The sequence below is a fragment of the Rhynchophorus ferrugineus genome, unplaced genomic scaffold (genome assembly GCF_030347505.1).
Source record: "Rhynchophorus ferrugineus isolate W39M unplaced genomic scaffold, kcgeb_rfMv2 rfM7, whole genome shotgun sequence".
Taxonomy (NCBI): Eukaryota; Metazoa; Arthropoda; class Insecta; order Coleoptera; family Curculionidae; genus Rhynchophorus; species Rhynchophorus ferrugineus.
The window spans coordinates 152,138-171,489 of record NW_027472586.1 but is presented as its reverse complement, the minus strand read 5'-3'; the positions used below and the strand labels follow the sequence as shown (position 1 = coordinate 171,489).

The window sequence follows — 19,352 nt, the reverse complement described above, 5'->3', positions numbered from 1 at the left end:
TGAAAACCACATTAAAGAACCGATTTTACAACAAAACGATTTGACATTTTCCACATATTTAAAAATAATTTAACCGCTGCCAAAGTAATATGAAATATGAATATATGAAACACTTTTAGGACCATATGTTCTAAAGTAGCTTATATAAGAAAAGAACATATTGGCCACTGCAAGATGATGAACCAAAACATCGTAGTCGTCTTTGTCCTGAGTGGAAACAAAAAGTGACGTTGATGAACTATATCGGCCATCACAGTGGCCGGATGCAGATATCCTATAGAAAATGTTTAGGAGTTAGAACAGATGTACGTAGCCTCTCAAACAATTAGTCCGTCAAATTCGATTCATACAGAGATCTTTGTTTAATTGGGGCGTAGAACATTCTGGTGTATAATTTTAGTGTCCCACATAACTTCCTGAGGCTGATTGTTTGAGACTGATGTTTAAATAACAAAATATTTGCTTAAGAAAAACTGCTGAAAACATTTAAATCGTTGTGCATAAGATATTTTCAGTACAGCTGCATTATAATATTGTTTTTATTGCCCTGACATCATGCCAGTAATTATTGTTTTATCTTCGACAACAATATCCCATTATAACATATTATATATCTCGCGATGATAAAATGCGCCTAATCATAATTTACACCGAAATCTATCTGTAATGCGACAGAAAAAATTTTCGTAGAAACAATAAAGCTTAGCGACTTTTTGATGAAATACAACCCGTGAAGTGGCCATTTAAAAATAGTGAAGCTGCCCGACTCCAAACGTAAAATGTTATCGGTCGTGGGCTGATGAGGTTTTGGCGCCATTATAATTTCATAAATAAAAAAACAAATCGTGTCGGTGTTGTGTGTGTGTGTGTGTGTACGTATCGATTGTTTTGATTTGGAGCAAACTGCGATGTTTGTTGTTGTTTTTTTTAATGTTTTATGCGCTTAAAAAGTAAAAAAGACGCGTGTCTTACACATTTTAACAGAAAATACACAACACAATATTAGGCCAAGGAAAATTGTTGTGGTTTTTATCGATCGATAATATCAGGGTCGCATATTTCTGTCAATAATATTCGTGTTAATGAAACAATAAAAAATACTAAAATCAAAATGTGACATAGTGAGTCTGCATCCGCACTATAAAACCATATATTACTATTAAAATTCAGTAATTTTATATAAGAAATTAATAAAGATATGAAATAATAATGTATTATTCCCTTCATACCGTTGCTACTCTTATTTATCATCTTTTATTTGTTCTTCCATTTGTATTATTTTTATTCCTGTTCTTGCTTCATCACTAAGATATATTTAAAGTATTCCTTCTAAACTTAGGGTCTATTACTTTTTCTTTCTTACTTTTAATTCCGGTTTTTCTTTGTTTCTTTACTTTTTTTCTATTTATAACTTTCTGATAAGCTATTGTATTAGTCTTTTGATTCTCTCTATTTAATCACTTCTAGTTATTCTATTTCTCGTTCTATAATACATTCCTTGTCCTTTACCGTATATTCTTTGTCATCCTCTTTGTTCGAACCCGAGACCTTTCTCCCTAGAGCACTCTTTGAAAATTTGCGAACAGTTAGTAGCGACTAGGTGCTAGATCTGCGCTAAACGATGGGACTCATTAAGATTTATTTTTTATTGTATTTTTACTGAAGCGTAAACATGTTTTTCTCTGATTCGAAAATGTCAAAAAATCGTCGAACAAAATTGTAATTTTTTCAAAATAAAGCTGATAAGATATAGGAGACGTTCCTAGATTTATGTCAAATTGGGTACAATGGAAAATAATTAAGGCCAAATTATAGATAGGTGATATTACATTTAATATTCTTAGGTTATAGATTACCCAACTTCAGTACTTCCCTAAAATGGACCAATTCTTGGATTACTTCTTGATATCTAGATATCAAACCTCAAAAAATGGATGTTTGATGTAGTCTTACAGAACTTAAAATAGGTTTAATACAAAATTAAAGAGCTGGGTAATGTTCCTTGTCAACTTAGTCGACCGTATTATTATATCTTTCTGTTTTATATATATATATAGATTAGGTACGTTAGTGATAACAGTATTTTATTATGCTGTTGCTGTAATATATGATAACACTTAATGGGATTTATACAAAATTGCATTTGCGGAATGTTCCAACGGATACTATTCATAGCATATGAAATCAGTTTTTATTTTAATACAAATAAAAGCTTACAATAAAAGCACTTGTCGCTACCTGAAAACAAACGTTTAGAATCTCGTTTAAATCGATACATCGTTATTCATTAAAAAATCGTAGTGTGTACAATATAACAGGTGAATTGAAAAGTCTCCGACCTACCACATACTGATTATAGCGACCCTCCAACTTTTCGATAGCATTTTTGTAGTACGATTTGGCCTTTGCTTCAAAGTAGGCCTCATTTTCGACGATGACCTCTTCATTCGACGAAAATTTCTTCCCAGTGAGAATTGTTTTGAGATCTGAGAACATGAAATAGTCGCTGGTGATCAGGTCTGGAGATTACGGTGGATGAGGAAGCAATTCGAAACCCAATTCATTGATTTTTGCCATCGTTTTCACTGACTTGTGACACGGTGCATTTTCTTGGTGAAGCAGCACTTCATTTTTCTTCAAATGCGGTCGTTTTTCGGCGATTTCGCCCTTTAAACGGTTCAATAACGCTATGTAATAGTCGCTGTTGATGGTCCTTCCTTTTTTCAGGTAGTCAATGAAAATTGCGCACCCCAAAATACAGACACCATAAACTTGCCAGCCGGCTGTTGCGTTTTCCCATGCTTTGGAGCGGGTCCATCGTGTGCAGTCCACTCGGATGACTGTCGATTGGACTTCGGAGTGAAATGATGGAGCCATGTTTCATCCATTGTCACATATGGACGCAAAAACTCGGGTTTATTACGCTTGGTCATTTTCAAACACTGCTCCGAATCATCAACTCGTCGTTGTTTTTGGTCAAAAGTGAGCTCGCGCGTTACCCATTTTGTACAGAGCTTTCTCATACCCAAATATTCGTGTTCACGTTCAGTTGATATCTTTAGAGTGTCTGCTATTTCATTCAGTTTCAATTTACGGCCGTTCAAAACCATTTTGATTTTTTAAATGTTTTCGTCGGTAACAACCTCTTTTGGGCGTTCACTGGGTTCACCGTCTTCGGTGCTCATTTCACCACATCTAAAGTCAGCATACCAATCCATGATAGTTGATTTTCCTGGGGCAGTGTCCGGAAACTCGGCGTCAAGCCAAATTTTTGCTTCAACTGTATTTTTTCCCTTCAATTAGCAATATTTTATCAACACATGAAATTTCTTTTTATCCATTTTGTTCCCAATAACAAAAGTTAATTCACTCAAAATGCCATAATTCACAAACTAATGATCCCACATTTGTCAAAATTATACACGCATCTTTTGAGGGTTAGGGCTAACTAAAAAACATGCGGATTTAAATCTAGTAGTGCCATCTATGTGTCAGGCCGGGGACTTTTCAATTGACCTGTTAGATAAATGATTGTTTATGTACAATCATCCTTTCGATTATATACTTTCTAAAAGAAAACAGAAAACGACCTTAAGGCATCGCCTGATTCAATTAATCTCGATCGTCGTCGACATAATCGTGCAAAACGTCCCAGATTACTCTGTCCCAGTCCCAGGCTGGCTCTGCACCCACACAGTTCCCCATCAGCGATATCGCAGACATTTAGAAAAACTTCGTCTGCCCGTGATCGATTGGACTAGGTACATCGCGTCCCTTGTATCGGCCATTTGTTTTGTTTACTATATTTAGAAATCAAATTTCTTTGTCTCGTAATTGCGGCAATCAATCGACTGTTTGCTTTTAGATCGGAAATTATAGGTTATTAGAGCGAATAAACATTTTTAAGGGGGCATACCGACGACCGTCCCTATCATCTCTGCGTCGCAATTTAGCGTGTTCAAATTAAACAGTGATTGTTGTGATATACGCAACATGACCAATATTATTATCTATCGTAGAGAAATAATCGATATAGTTTTGATTATTGCGTCTGCAAGCACTTAATAATTCCAATTAATTTAGGTTTTTGCTAATGAATAGCTTTAAAGACGCATATCTTTACTAATACTTGTTCAATGAGGTCATAATATAGCACGTTTCAAAGGTAATAGTCCATACAACATTCTAGATATAAAGACAGCGTCATTAGTTTAGTCAGTTAAAAGTTATTGCGCTGTGAATCGAGATTTTGGAAAATAATGTTCGTCATATTTTGCATTTTTACTTCGAAATAGCGGAAAAGTCACCGCAGCCTCGTTAAAAATTGTGTGGCGTTTATGCTGATGAGTAATTAAGTGAATACCAGTGTCAGACTTGGTTTGAAGCTTGCCCTGACCAACAAATCATCGAAAAAAATCAATGAGATTCCTCAACATGGCATGAAACGGGCTTATGAATATTATATGGTTCCCAGAAATCTCAGAAGTTCTACAATACCACACAGGTATCATCAGTTAGCTTAACAGAATAAATTAACTTTGGAAAATACAAAATTAGTTTTCCCTCAACCCATCATAAGTTTTTTTTTGTGGAGATGTTAAAACGTACGGTAATTTGAGTACGTCAGACTATTCTAGCTTGAGGAGGTTTCTTTTTATGATAAATTGTTAAATTACATCACTACATAGTATAAAACAAAGTCGCCTTTTCTGTCCCTATATCCCTATGTGCGCTTGAATCTTTAAAACTACGCAACGGATTTTGATGCGGTTTTTTTCAATAGATAGAGTGATTCAAGAGGAAGGTTTATATGTATAATACATGCATAATATACTAAGGCAACATTGCTAATTTTAGAGGTTTCTAACGTGATGTCGTAAATTAACCTATTTTTTTAGGCTTATTTAGCAATTAGCAAAAACGCTGCCTAACCCTACGAGTTAGATCAAATTAATGTACTACAGTATTGTACACCATAAAAAGGTCTACAAAAAAGTCCGCGATGGTATATGTTTATCTTTTAGGGATAACCCACATTAACCATTTTTATTGTTTACTTTTTACGTGAGAAAATGGCTTATTTACGAAGCTATTTTAAGCAATACGGCATTAATCCTTATCGAATTAAGTACCTTAAATACAGTGTGCAATTAATATAGATCAATATGGTTCCTTACAGCATGTAAATTAAACAAATATTTTCGGAGATATTACAAATTTAAAATTTGCGTTTAAAAATGTGTAATGTAATAAAAATTGTATGAATTTAGATATTCCAAAGATAGCAGGAAATCTTCATAGTAAGTATAGGGGAAGAGGAATTGTTTTACTCCAAATTTAATGCGTGCAGGCCAAGGGCAGTAATGAATGAACCAAAAATACTGGATCGATTTTAATCATGTTTTCATTGAGTGACATAGGCATATATATTTTATGCCCGTGCAAAGTCGGAGCGGGCCGCTATGTTTTTATATACAACGTTCATATTTTTTCTGTAGTGTATTTAATTTAGTATCAGCAATGCACCCGTGCGAAGCCGGGGCGGGTCCCTAGTAATAAATAAAATGTATTTTATACAGATTCCCAGACAGGTGTTCCCATCCTGGGTTTTTAAACGGCTTCTTTAGTCTACGAACAACCCAAAAAAAAAGAGACAATTAAATTAATCAAGGAAAAAGAACCACGTCCGATCTGAATCGACTAAAAGTTAAAAAAAAAAGTACGAATCTATTTTTAATCAGCCTCCTCTATTCGTACGGGTAATTAGCTGGCAATCATCGCCGGGTATTTCGTTTTATTTTATGTTTTTTTTCTGCCGCGGTAAACACTGACAACTCTAGGTCAGTGTCAGTCGTATTTGGAGGTTCTCGTCCAAGGTCCCTCGCTTTATGGATAGAACAGAGTCGAAGGTGACGACGGTTCGGGATCGGTATCGACTGGATACCGGCCGGAAGGCCGTCAGGGGTGGGTGTGTGTTTTTTTTTAAATCTATCCCTCCCCCGGCGGCCGGGGAAGTGGGTCAGTGTCGTTCGCCAGTCACCCCGGGATAATAGATCAAGATTATGTGCGCGAATGATGGAAAGTTCGAGTCTTATGAGGCGCGATGACCCTGTATCGATGGGGAGATGCGAAGTGACCGTTAATTGTCGTGCTTGATTTGAACCATTCGGAACTGGGTATCAAATAAGTCGATATTCTTGCCTAATTGTATGGTAAAAATGCAATGTGACCAAGAAATCGCGCGTCCGTGTACATTTTTTTGGTTTGGGATAAGTATATATTAAGCGCATTTAATAAAACATGTAATAAGTTAACCAGATCCTATAAAAAGTTAACTAGCGTCTTATTCTTTGACTCACTATGTGATTAGTATTACTTACTATTAATATAATAAAACAATAAATAATGTTTCTCTATAACATCTTAGTAATCAAATAAAAACCTTGAAAAGTCTGTATTAAAGAACATATTTAATGCTCAAAAACAAATAATATAAATTATATATAACAATATTATTATGTGATACAAACCCAAGCTGTAGCTATAAATGTGTAAGAATTCGAGGCATAAAACAAGATATAAAATAGAATACGAAAGATGGCGAAATAAATGTAGGAACAGAACAATTCAGCTTTTTCACTGACGTTTTAGTTTAAATAACCGGTAGGATCATAAAATTTTACGCTGAATCGAATGGTGGTAAAATAATTTATATACAACCTTTAGTTTTTAAGTTATATAATGAAAATAGTATTTTCTAATAATTCGTAAATTTCGGTTTATGTCACATATCTTAAAAATTATAAATTGTACAACAATTTAACATGGATTTTCGTTTCTTTCGCCCTAAAATACACATATTTTGAGAGTTTTATCTTAATCCGAGTGATGAAAATTTTCAGCACTTTTTCCATATATATAGTCGTGAAAATTTGCGATTTTTGGCCATTTTCAGCTTTTTCACTGCCGTTTTAGTTTAAATAATCGTAGGTTCAGAAAAATTACAGGAATTATAAAGAATTTTACGCTGAATCGAATGGTGGTAAAATAATTTGTATACAACCTTTAGTTTTTAACTTATATAATGAAAATTGTATTTTCTAATAATTCGTAAATTTCGGTTTATGTCACATATCTTAAAAATTATAAATTGTACAACAATTTAACATGGATTTTCGTTTCCTTCACCCTAAAATACACATATTTTGAGAGTTTTATCTTAATCCGAGAGATGAAAATTTTCAGCACTTTTTCCATATATATAGTCGTGAAAATTTGCGATTTTTGGCCATTTTCAGCTTTTTCACTGCCGTTTTAGTTTAAATAATCGTAGGTTCAGAAAAATTACAGGAATTATAAAGAATTTTACGCTGAATCGAATGGTGGTAAAATAATTTATATACAACCTTTAGTTTTTAAGTTATATGATGAAAATAGTATTTTCTAATAATTCGTAAATTTCGGTTTATGTCACATATCTTAAAAATTATAAATTATACAATAATTTAACATGGATTTTCGTTTCTTTCACCCTAAAATACACATATTTTGAGAGTTTTATCTTAATCGGAGAGTTGGAAATTTTCAGCACTTTTTCCATATATATAGTCGTGAAAATTTGCGATTTTTGGCCATTTTCAGCTTTTTCACTGCCGTTTTAGTTTAAATAATCGTAGGTTCAGAAAAATTACAGGAATTATAAAGAATTTTAGGCTGAATCGAATGGTGGTAAAATAATTTATATACAACCTTTAGTTTTTAAGTTATATAATGAAAATAGTATTTTTTTTAATAATTCGTAAATTTCGGTTTATGTCACATATCTTAAAAATTATAAATTGTACAACAATTTAACATGGATTTTCGTTTCTTTCACCCTAAAATACACATATTTTGAGAGTTTTATCTTAATCCAAGTGATGAAAATTTTCAGCACTTTTTCCATATATATAGTCGTGAAAATTTGCGATTTTTGGCCATTTTGAGCTTTTTCACCGCCGTGTTAGTTTAAATAATCGTAGGTTCATAAAAATTACAGGAATTATAAAGAATTTTACGCTGAATCGAATGGTGGTAAAATAATTTATATACAACCTTTAGTTTTTAAGTTATATAATGAAAATAGTATTTTCTAATAATTCGTAAATTTCGGTTTATGTCACATATCTTAAAAATTATAAATTGTACAACAATTTAACATGGATTTTCGTTTCTTTCACCCTAAAATACACATATTTTGAGAGTTTTATCTTAATCCGACAGATGAAAATTTTCGGTGCCTGTTAAGTGTAAGTGTTGCTAAAGTTTTACGTGTAGTAATATTTTACAAATAAACAAATAAATTCAGATTCTCATTACAATCTTTCGTATCGCCCGAGAAACAATCTGATTTGTACAAGAAATCATTTTTCTCAAAAGCTTTTGGCTATTCATACATTTTAAACTCATGCCATGAAAAATTATTATTTTATTATCTAAAAGACAACGATACGTAACATAATAACACGAATCACAGCTTTATTTAATTGATTTACATTGGAATATTTATATTTAATGAGCTATAATTCTATTATAACAGTACAAATAAATCCGTTTAATCTTAAATATGAACCTTATTGGATGTTTTTGAGTTGTTTTAATGAACGTTATACGACATAAATCATGCACAATGGACGGACATACGCCAGCTCCGATACGTAATAACCACTCGCTAAAAATAGTGACTCAAGAGAAGCACTCCAGCGCCACGAACATTAAATACCTTTTATTGGATAAATAAACATTTCATAATAATGCGATCGAACAAGTGTTAAATGCGCATCAACGGATACCACACAGACCATTATCGAATAGTTTGCGCGAAACGTAGAAACCTTCCGAAAAAATCACTCTTGTAAAGTTCAACGTCTCGCTCTGTCTCTCTTTCTCTGGCGAGATATACGTATGATGGCCACTAGACAAGAAAAAAAACCGTTTTATTGTAAACGATGCAGACGTCTATATTGTACCGTTCTATATAAATATAACCGCAATTAATAGGCGACGTCGTTAATTACAAGAAATTATATGTTGGATCTGGTCTGGTGGTCTGGTTGTTAGATACAATTGAAGCAGTTCCACGCTCGAGAAAGTTATCAGTACTAAAACCGATATTGTTATCGTAACTTTTTCGACCAACTTGTCAGTCTATATTGTAAAAACCTAAAAGGTCGTCCTAACCCACTAAACCTAGTTTTAAAATTACAGTGATTTTAGTGAAATAACTGTTGTTATATTGTGCTGAAAAATACTGTCCAAGCCAAACGATGGCTTGATAGGTGTTACTCGACCTCTACTTCATCAACAACAACGATTACGATGGTTGCCACCCATCGTACAGTCCAGATGTGATATCCATTGATCATTGACTATTTGGATACGTCAGGAGAATCCTGTAAGGAGAGAGGTTTTGCGCGAACGATGAAGTGATTGTTAAATTTGGAAAAAGAAAAGCTGTTAAAATACATTAAAAGACTGTTGGACTGGATGTAGTCGATTGATTCAATTTTTATTCCAAGAAACCGTTACGAGGACATGGACGATGATTGATTTGGTTCGGACTGAAATCCTATTAATATTGTCACCTTCTATTTTTGATCTGACTCTACGAACACTCCTTCAGGGTTTATGGTATTGTCGTTTGCGTCTCGAACCATGTCCATAACCGACTTGGACCCCGTCCAATACTTCGAACCACTGACGCACTAACCCTGAGAAAAAAGACGACCTTCCTCTCGACCGACGGCCTTAACCGTTCGAGATCTGGATTGAGGTTGCGTCGCGTTTGGTTCTTCGGGTACCGACGTCGAAAATAATGCACCGCGCCGGGGATACTGGACGTCGGCGTCGCCACGGACATTGCCAATAATGATTTTCGTCTTGATTTAGTGCTGTTGGCAACAATGAACGTGTTCCGCCACTTTAGATTTATGGAAGTTGGACGATTCGGTCTCACCACGCCGTAAGGGACTTGTTTTATTTAATAGTGTTTTGTCTATGCAGATTATTTTCGACGGTTTGACGATAACAACTGGAAATCGTCGAAAATACACACGTCAAATTCGAGTTGGTAGGATGCATATTCGGTACCGAACTGTATTAACCTATTAAATATTAGTTAGGAGTCTCTTAATAATTAAAGGAATGTTTAAGTTACAATAACTCTTACTGATATGGAAGGTCTTAACATCACCTGAAACAATATCGTCATTCAACCATCTCGATCTGTTTTTTTTTCTTTTAATACATTGTTGCCAGTCGTTGCCGACTAACCTACAATTTACAATAACCCAAATTTACCTATATATCTAGAAGGACCCATCGGCCCAATCTTAGCCTTTGGTGTAATAATGTTTGTGTTAACACTGTTGTTTTTTTCTATTAAATACACCTCACTACACTACACAATATCAATTGGTTTCATTCTTTTGAGCCTGTGTTCTGTCCTGTTTTTATCCAAGAGTTGTATTACCTCAATATTGACATGATTATGGAGCCTGTCCTCTTGTCTTCTTGCAATTCTCTTGATTTCCCGAGTGACTTTCGGTATCTTAAGGCCTCGATGTAAATAATATGTAGGGATAATATCTGTATTTCATAATTCCATCTTGTTTTATCAATATTATCTACGTGTTTTAATTCTTGAACTTATATTATTTGTTTCCTCCTGTGTGGATATTCTCCTGATTTGACACAAGGGGTCTACGATATATGTTGGACAAGCGGAGGACGAGAAAGAAGAGCCCCCATTGCAGGAAATCAGCAAGTTATTATAATCATCATAACTTCAAAACATCATCAACGATGGAATAATTATGGAGTTGATTAAATACTAGGTCGCAAAGGATGAGATGGTTGAGCTATATTAATACAGTGTCGTTAAAGGTAGAGGAAGGAGGGTGAAGGGAGATGATGTCCTGTACAAGTGGGTTATTAGTATTTTTGTAGAGGATTTAATGTTCGTTGAACGACACGATGAATTATTCCCAAAACCTTCAAAATTAATTCGCAGTATTTTTAGTGGCACTAAATATTGTAATTATAGGAAAGCCACGATAACGTTCCGTCGTCTCTCATTCTCTTTGGTTGTCGAATAATGAGAATGAGGCATACTTTCTCGTAACATTTAAGAGAATGTGCACAATCTAAATTGTTTGCATCTTTTGTCGGCGTAAATCTCCTTAAAATAATATTCCTTATGCACGTAACGTTTCTCTCCGCCGTGCTGCCGCTGCAGTAAATCGTTTCTCGTCTACTTTCATTGCGTTCGAAAAGTCTGCAATTGTGACCGGATTTGAGGGAAGTCGACGCGTTTTTTGCTCGCCAATTTCAAAGATGCTTTCTTCCTTGTTGTCCGATGGCTGTTCTTAGCATTCAATATTATTATGTAGTGTTTTAGTTGTTATACTGAACTTGTACAGACATAGTCATATGGAAGAATGTTAGGATTGTATTCAAAGTATCATAAAATACCTTTATAAAATATATCTCATAAAGGTCTACTAAATTAAGAAAAATATTTCTTGTACTTCCAGTTTTTTATCATAGCAGATGGACCATTCTGCTACTTAATACTTTTCTGTTCTTTGATACGATAGGACTTGTTTTTTCTCCTCCGGTCACATTTATAATATTACTGTACAAGTTTTACAACTTGTATACGCAACCCCTATTTTTATAACAAAATAATAATGATATAAATAATTCAATTACATATTTTCCTGGCGTTTTCGCATAAATGTTTTTTTTTTCATCTCAACACTCAATTCAGAATATCTTCATTAGTTCTCCAGTCACAGATATCTGATGTGTGCTGCTTCCAAAGACAAACTCTTCACGAAAGCAGCCGACTATTATAACTAAAAGCTTATTATTAATATTTGTCATCAGCAGATTTATTATTACCCTATTTTATATTAAGTAGTTTTACCTAAAATGATTGGGAAATGAATCATTAGAAACTAATTAGTCTATGATAAGGTGATTCAGTATCAGTCGTGAATCAGCCTCAGCGCGGCCACTGTATTGACGCTTAACTCCATCTATTAGCCGTCGGGTCGGATACACACCGCAAATATTAGACGCATTACATCTTTATTTACAAATAACCTTGGTAATTAGACGTTGTCGATATAAAAATAGCCGCCGTATAGAAAAAAAACCGCGATACTCACTGCCCGTTTCGTAACAACAACGACTTGTCTCTTGACAGCGACGTACCATTGAGCGTCGGTGGCGCTTGGCAAGCCAGGCGATCAGTCTTCGAGAGAGTTGTGTTTGGCAACGCGTACCGAAAGTTGCCGTCGGTTTATCCATACTATTGGACGTGGTAATTTATCAGGTTTATTTACCGATGGACCGTTGTGACCCGAGAGTGTCCTTGGGACTTTCGGTGGTGGGTTGACTTTTGACAATCCTCGCCAACAATGATGGGATTCTAATCGGTTCGATTCGAGCGGCAAGCCCAGCGATGCCTGAACGTATTTACCGATATACGGCGACAGTAGGCTATGGATCAATAAGTGCGATCTATAATTAATTAAATATCGTCGAGTCAGGCGAGAAAAATTTCAGAAATCCGGTTAATGTCAATATTTACAGGAAATATATTTTAATGAATGCGTATTGGAACGGTTGTCAATAACAATACCGCGAAAATAAAAAATATGAAAGCTTTTACGTGGATGTCTACCTGACGCCTTACGAAATTTAATTGGATGGTGATTGTATTTTATATCAAGATACTGAGTTTATAAAAATTATTGTCATCTGAATCGATGTTCTCGTAAAACTGACTATAGTGTCAATTGTAACGGTGACCGTCGATTCTTACAACGATTGCAATTCTAAACAGATAGCAAATTCGCAAATCTGAATGTCAGTTCTTGGCAATTCATACATTTGATAAGATAACATTTTGAAAATTTCTTTACAAAATTGTCACAGACCTTGTCATTATCTATTATGGCATTGTGTAATACTAAATGTGAAAAATTCAGTATATCAATAGTTGGCGTTTCATAACTTTCTATAGAATAAATAATGTGAGAGTGATAGTCAGTCGGTGCCTATTTTGACACAGGGTACTATTAACTGTGCGAAATTCTGTATACAAATAGTTGACATTTTATAAATTTCTATACAATAAGAAATGTGATGTGTCAATTGTGACAGTGCCTGTCAATGTCAGATATGACATTGTGTAATATTAATTTTATATACTTATAGTTGGCATTTCATACATCTCTATAGAATACGAATTTTTCTATTGTGGCAGTTTGTTAATGTCAAATATTCGGCATCCATCTCGATGGTAGGCTAAAGTCAAGCAGGTGTACTGGTTAGTTAAAAGATACTCTTTAACTTGGCGTAAAATCAAAGAAGGTGTAAATATGGGGTTGCACTAAAACATTTAACCGACTGGTAGTCCAACGCACGGCAACGTGGAAGCAGTACAGTTACTGGACAACACGCAGGAAATACGATTGATGCGAACAAAACCACACGAACTAGTATAGTGTATTTTTTTAAACAGTGTATTCAATAACTTTAGCTTAAGTAATTTAAATTATATCCCGTACTCCCCTTGCTTGTTTGATAATTCAATTAATATATAACAGTGGTAATAAATTAATTGGACAATGATGATATGTACATTATATTACACAACATTATTGATATCATTTTATGAGGAATAACCCATAGAAAGTAGACAGTGTTATACCTCATGGTATTTCCTACCCAAATATGACTGTTGTAATATATAATAGAAACTGCTTGTGCATCTTGGCTTCGGTCCCTGTTTCTTCGAAGGTCTCGCTTCACTTGAACAGGCGTTTCTCTCTCTCTCTCTCTTTCTTTCTTTTCTCTCTCTGTGCCTAAATATACGCTGCAACAATCACGTAGGCCTTTTATTTAAGCCCCTTGACGCTCCGGACGGCGTATTCGGTGACAATGTGGAGGAGCAGAGGCTTTCTTCTCGGTCTGCTACCGCGTTTCGCATGTGCCAATTACGACCGCTCCGCTTAAATCAAATACCGCTGGCACCGATGGAATAAATTATGTTCAGGAATTGTAATTGGTAATAAAAAGTCGCTAAATTCGCCGATCCGACCGGAATATCAATCGACGACAGCAGACAGCTGTGTTTCCTGTCAACCTTCGCTCGCAGAACGACCTCTACGTCCAACGCGCACAATTCCTTTGACCCGCCGTACCATTTGGTGCTTCCCGACGGGCGTGGACCTACCACACAACGTTTACCATTAAGCAAAATAATTGATGAAACATTTTTTTTGTTTTTCATTCTGATTTTATTTCCGGGTATATTCGTCGATTCGCCATCTACATCAATATGTTCGAATTAAGTCGTCCCTGCTGTGAGGTCGTGCCCAGTCGGGTCGGAAACTAATTACACGATATACGGATATTATATATTTGCAACTCAGTCAGTTGGCTCGAGTCAGTCCGGGTGATTTGTATTATGTTGCCTTAATACCCAAAAGCAATCAACCTGGATTGTTGCGCTTTTCTACTACGGAGTTTTGATATACACTACATAATTATCTATGGGAATGGTAGAATTACCAGTTACAGACGAAACATGTAGATATTGGACAGTTTCTCTTTTCTTCATTGATATGAGTTATTTTATGTTTTGAAGACTCTCGGCAAACACAGATATTAAGTTTATAATCTATAAACATTTAATTTTGATACCATCTGACAACCTAAGAGAAATCGTTCACGAAAGAAATTAACTATTATGATTAACAGTTTTGTCAGGATGTTTTTTGTCATCGGCACATGCATATTTGGTTTAAGCAAATAGATCTTTGAACTCATTATTATGATGATGCTCATTATTTATTACACAGTTAATAGAAACCTGTCCTATAATATTAAAACTTTCATGTAACTTAGAAAGTCGTGTTACATTTGTCATGAATCATATATCTTTGGTAAGATGGCTGGATCGTGTGTATATTTGTTTTTTGTTATTAATTATGAATGCGGAGATCGTTCAATGAATACCGACAGTCAATTAGGTAATGAACAGGGCCCGGTGTGGCCTTCCGTGCCGTCTGTCCGTTCCCGACGGCTGAGTCATCGGGCGTGGACCGACAGCACTAGGCGTCTGTCTCATTCATGCCGCTCCGACGAGGATCGCACCGTGATTTCTGTTCGGCCAGAGCGTCCGCCCGTCATGTTTATTATTCCTTATCGGGGTTTTATGGTTTTTAATTGCGTTTCTGTAACGGCCCGAACTATTTTCGGCTCGTTATCGCTTTATTTTCGGTATAACAGCGCCGCGTCATTGATTAAGAACGCGAAAGCGATCGGGTGGCGTCTGCCTATTCGAGGAATGTCCGCTGTCGGCGTCAATCTCGACAAGAATGGTCGGGGCTGGCCGTATAAGGGGAATGAACGTTTCGACATCCTTTCGGTAAGGAAAAAAGGAAAAACTACGACGGTCCACCAATGGAAACGTCGACGAGATCTGGCGTAGGTTACCGGGGTTATCCTAAAAATTAAACGAGGACATTTTTCATAATTCGTTCTCTAACTATACGAACTTGTTGAATCTCAAAATTCCATGAAGCATACAGAAAATAACTGGTTATTGTTTCTCAATAAAACGAAAAGACTCAACAACTATTATAGTTTTTAGTAGCTCTTCTCTTTATTTATCAGTTATTCGAATTTTCATCAAGCTTATCAGTTTTTGACGTTCGAAGTTGAATAATTTATTGTTGGTACTTCTGCCTTAAAAATAAGGTGTCATGTTTCCATTGTCAGTCTATATCATTTGTCATACAACGTAAGTTATCGGGGTATACCCCGATTATATTTTTTTGGTTTGAACTATTAGACTCTAAGCAGACGAACTCGTTGGATTTCAAAATTCCCTGAAGCATGTAAAAAATAACTGGTTATTGTTTCTCAATAAAACTAAAAGAATGAATAATCAGCGTTAAGACAGATACGAATTTAGAAGTTAACGAAGTTAGAGGCTACTAAATGGTATGGTATCTTACCTGAAATTAAGTCTAAATCTTCTTAGTTCTCCTGTTTATTATCAGTTACAATTTTCATTGAAATTAATTTATTTTCTACTAATAACTTTAAATATATTTCTACATCAAATAATGTGCTTTTCTAAAATTACGATGATCGTCAGTTTTTAACTCAAGTTATACATATTCTTGTATATTCATTGAAAGAATAATTATTAGTAAATATCGAACAATTTAATTATTTATCTATTAGTAGAGATATCAGGAAATAAGTGATTATCGGTATCTGAGCTCGTGGAAATTGTCTGCGCACTCTATGAGTGCAACCTCGCCGGACAATATTTCGTAATTAAGAATTTATTATAAGCCCGTTCATCTTTTTTTCTTCCGAGGCAACTGCAACATGTTGCCGTCTGTCTGTGTACGTTTAAATTGTTTTACGGTCGTAGCGCAGGCCTAAATTAACATAGTAGTGAGCAATCCAACGTTGTTTCGCAGTGACTCACCCGTCAAGACCGCACATTTTTCGATTGGTGGTTTTAATATGGTACTTTCGAGGCATGGAACTGATTGTGTATTGTACTGGCGGTACTGCTGACAACAGCCCGATTGTCCAACCGCGAGGGCTATGGGGTTCTTGCTTGTTATGTCGAGTCGTCGCTGTGTCGTTCCCTCGCCCCGCCAGACATTTCGATATTCTTATTAAATGGTTTTTGTGTAAATTAGAAAGCTCCCACACCATAATTGATTTGTCTAACCGGCGGTTCGGTTCTAACTAAAAATAAATTAATGTAAATATTTGGTCCCGCTGTTTCAGTCGGTCTGACTTCAAATGCCAGTCATCAAATGCATTTTGCATGAAAAAGTAGGACTGACGCGGAAAAAGTTCGATATAAAAACTTAGGCTCAAAAACCCGAAGGATGTAATGAAGAAATATCGATATTGTTAAAAATAAGTTTCGATATATTATTTTAAATATTGATATATTTTAAATATTTTTCTCCACGGCCGACATCCTTAATTCCCATAACACAATTGTATTCGCAAATACTTTCTAACTTTAGCCCTTTAATGAAATATAATATGTAATACATTATACAGTGTGTTTTAATTTACAGTAATATAATGAATTCCTTTCTTTAATTTTTTAAATTGTTTTTCATGGTTTTGCTAGATTTACAGATGAATTGTAGAAAATGTATTTATATTATTGATTTACTAACTCTGTTGAGTAATTTCACCATACCATTAGTGAAATTTTTACTAATGGTATACGCAGTTGCTTCAAAATTCGAAGCTGGGAAGAATGTTTAAGTAAAATAAGACATAATAGAAAGTAAAACTCTAATGACTGAGGTGTGACATGAATATAGTATAAAAAATATGTTATGTAGCGTAAAAATTCATCAAAATTAATTCACGGCCCTATTAGTTTTTGCTTATTTAAGATACTAGACTTCATTTGTTTTTGTGTTTTATTGTCTTTGTTCGAAGTAAATTCAGTTCTTATTGTTCTTAGAGACATGTTTAATATTTATATTTTATCTGTTCTATTTAATTACTTTCGTTTTATTTTGTTTTTGTCCTCTATTACTTTATACTCGTTCGACAAAATACAATTGCCATTTCTTGTTAATTATATTATTACACATTTCTCTCGCATTTTCAATATCTTACGAAACTTCCGTTCATAAATCAATCGGACAGCAGCGGGGGTGTGATTGTGGTATGGCCCGACAAGTCATTAACGCAAAACAAATGCCGATCGTTGGTGGGTTCAGCCAGGGGGCGCGCCGCTCTCGAAGGAAATGCCACATAAATCGAACCCACCGAGTGAAATCGTGGTTGCAGATAGTGCCGCTAGAGGCCGGGGGCGTCGGCGTAGTTGTCGCGGAACTTTCCATCGATGGCGAGAAATGCACTGCAGGAAATACATTGCAACCCTCGTATTTTTTTTTGTTTTTGCTCCGACATGTTAAAGATTGCGGTGTTTTTGTTGCAGGTCGACCAAAGAGATGTGCCCGGAATCGATAGCGCCTTCCTGGCGATGGACATGGAGGAAGGCGTCGAGGTCGTGTGGAACGAAGTGCAATTTTCCGAAAGGAAAAACTTCAAGAACCAGGAGGAAAAGATCCAGATGGTGTTCGAGAATCTGACGCAGTTGGATCATCCGAATATCGTCAAGTTTCACAGATACTGGACGGACACCCATAATGATAAACCCAGGGTAAGTTAACCCCATCTAACGAACATTGGAACATCAAGCGTCGATCCCTGCGCATTCGCCATTATCATTTTAATAAACTTCCTTTTTTTCGTATGTACCTGAACTCTGTATTTAAGACCGATAACTTATCAGTTTGTTTTAACAATTACACCATTGATAGCCTACATAATCTTATCGAAAAATTCCGCACATATTACGTGCACCCGCTTTTGTATCCATGTGCAGAGTTGACAAGCTGTCCGAGAGCTCCCCGATCGTTTTCTGCGCTCCTACTACGACAGGCCAAGTTTTACCGGCTAAACCGTCGCTAAATTGAGGCCGCTACCGGTCGCGAGGTCATGTTTGTCCTTTTGTACCGCCTTCTCGCTTATGAGATCCGAATAACTGGCGAGGGAAACTTATGAATAAAATCGGTCTCGTCCAAGATGGCCGGGGCCTTTCGTTTCCTTGTTTTCACTGTATCATCCTAGCGATATTATGGAACCCTGTTAAGCTCTCCCATCGAATACTAACCGGAACATGGTGGTCGTAAAGTGCGCTACGGCGCTGTTGTCAGATGGGCGATTTTTCTTATTTTTTTTTATAATAAGAAGTCATTTTTTATTTTATTTTCCATCGTATTGACATTTTGTTCTGTGATGATTCTTTTTTATATTTCTTATTTTATAATTACGATGGATGTTTTAATTTTAGTGTCGATATTAATCATTTTACCTATATTACTAGAAGTATTTTCCGGACGTTAAAATACAAAAAGTTTTGTTTTAAAATAGTGACATTGTCGTATTTTTCAGAAATGCTGGCAACGTCGCACGTTTACTAACGAGCTGCATAGTTGAGAAGAACATCGTGGCCTACTACGTTGTTCTGTTCTCCTGTCGCGTGAACCCAACATTGAACGGTTTTTCTCCTATTCACCGGTGGTCCGATTCGAACTTTAATCGTCCTTCTTTTCTCGTTCTTTGAACGCAGTCGACGTACCGATCGCCGACCTGAAACAACGAGTTTTCGCAAAAATGGGATGGCATTTTAAGACGAGTAAGAGAGCAAAGGAAAACTCGTATCCTAC

General features: G+C 35.6%; 1 protein-coding gene and 1 long non-coding RNA gene across 5 annotated transcripts in view; one reads left to right on the top strand and one right to left on the bottom strand.

Moving 5' to 3' along the window:
• Positions 1-19,352, top strand: part of Madm (MLF1-adaptor molecule) — a 71,207-nt gene that overhangs the window by 25,198 nt on the left and 26,657 nt on the right. For 2 of the 4 annotated variants that reach the window (XM_076409867.1, XM_076409866.1), the window contains exons 1-2: positions 17,850-18,002; positions 18,059-18,283. In XM_076409867.1, the coding sequence (XP_076265982.1) occupies positions 17,865-18,002; positions 18,059-18,283 (363 nt within the window). In that variant the 5' untranslated portion in view covers positions 17,850-17,864. Of the gene's footprint in view, positions 1-17,849; positions 18,003-18,058; positions 18,284-19,352 lie in introns of those variants that run through there. The other 2 variants (XM_076409868.1, XM_076409869.1) reach the window with 1 other exon arrangement.
• On the bottom strand, positions 1,079-5,650 carry LOC143199783 (uncharacterized). The gene is made up of 2 exons (XR_013006541.1): positions 1,413-5,650; positions 1,079-1,326 (listed from the first exon to the last, which is right to left on the bottom strand). It is a non-coding gene; the product is annotated as an uncharacterized LOC143199783 (long non-coding RNA).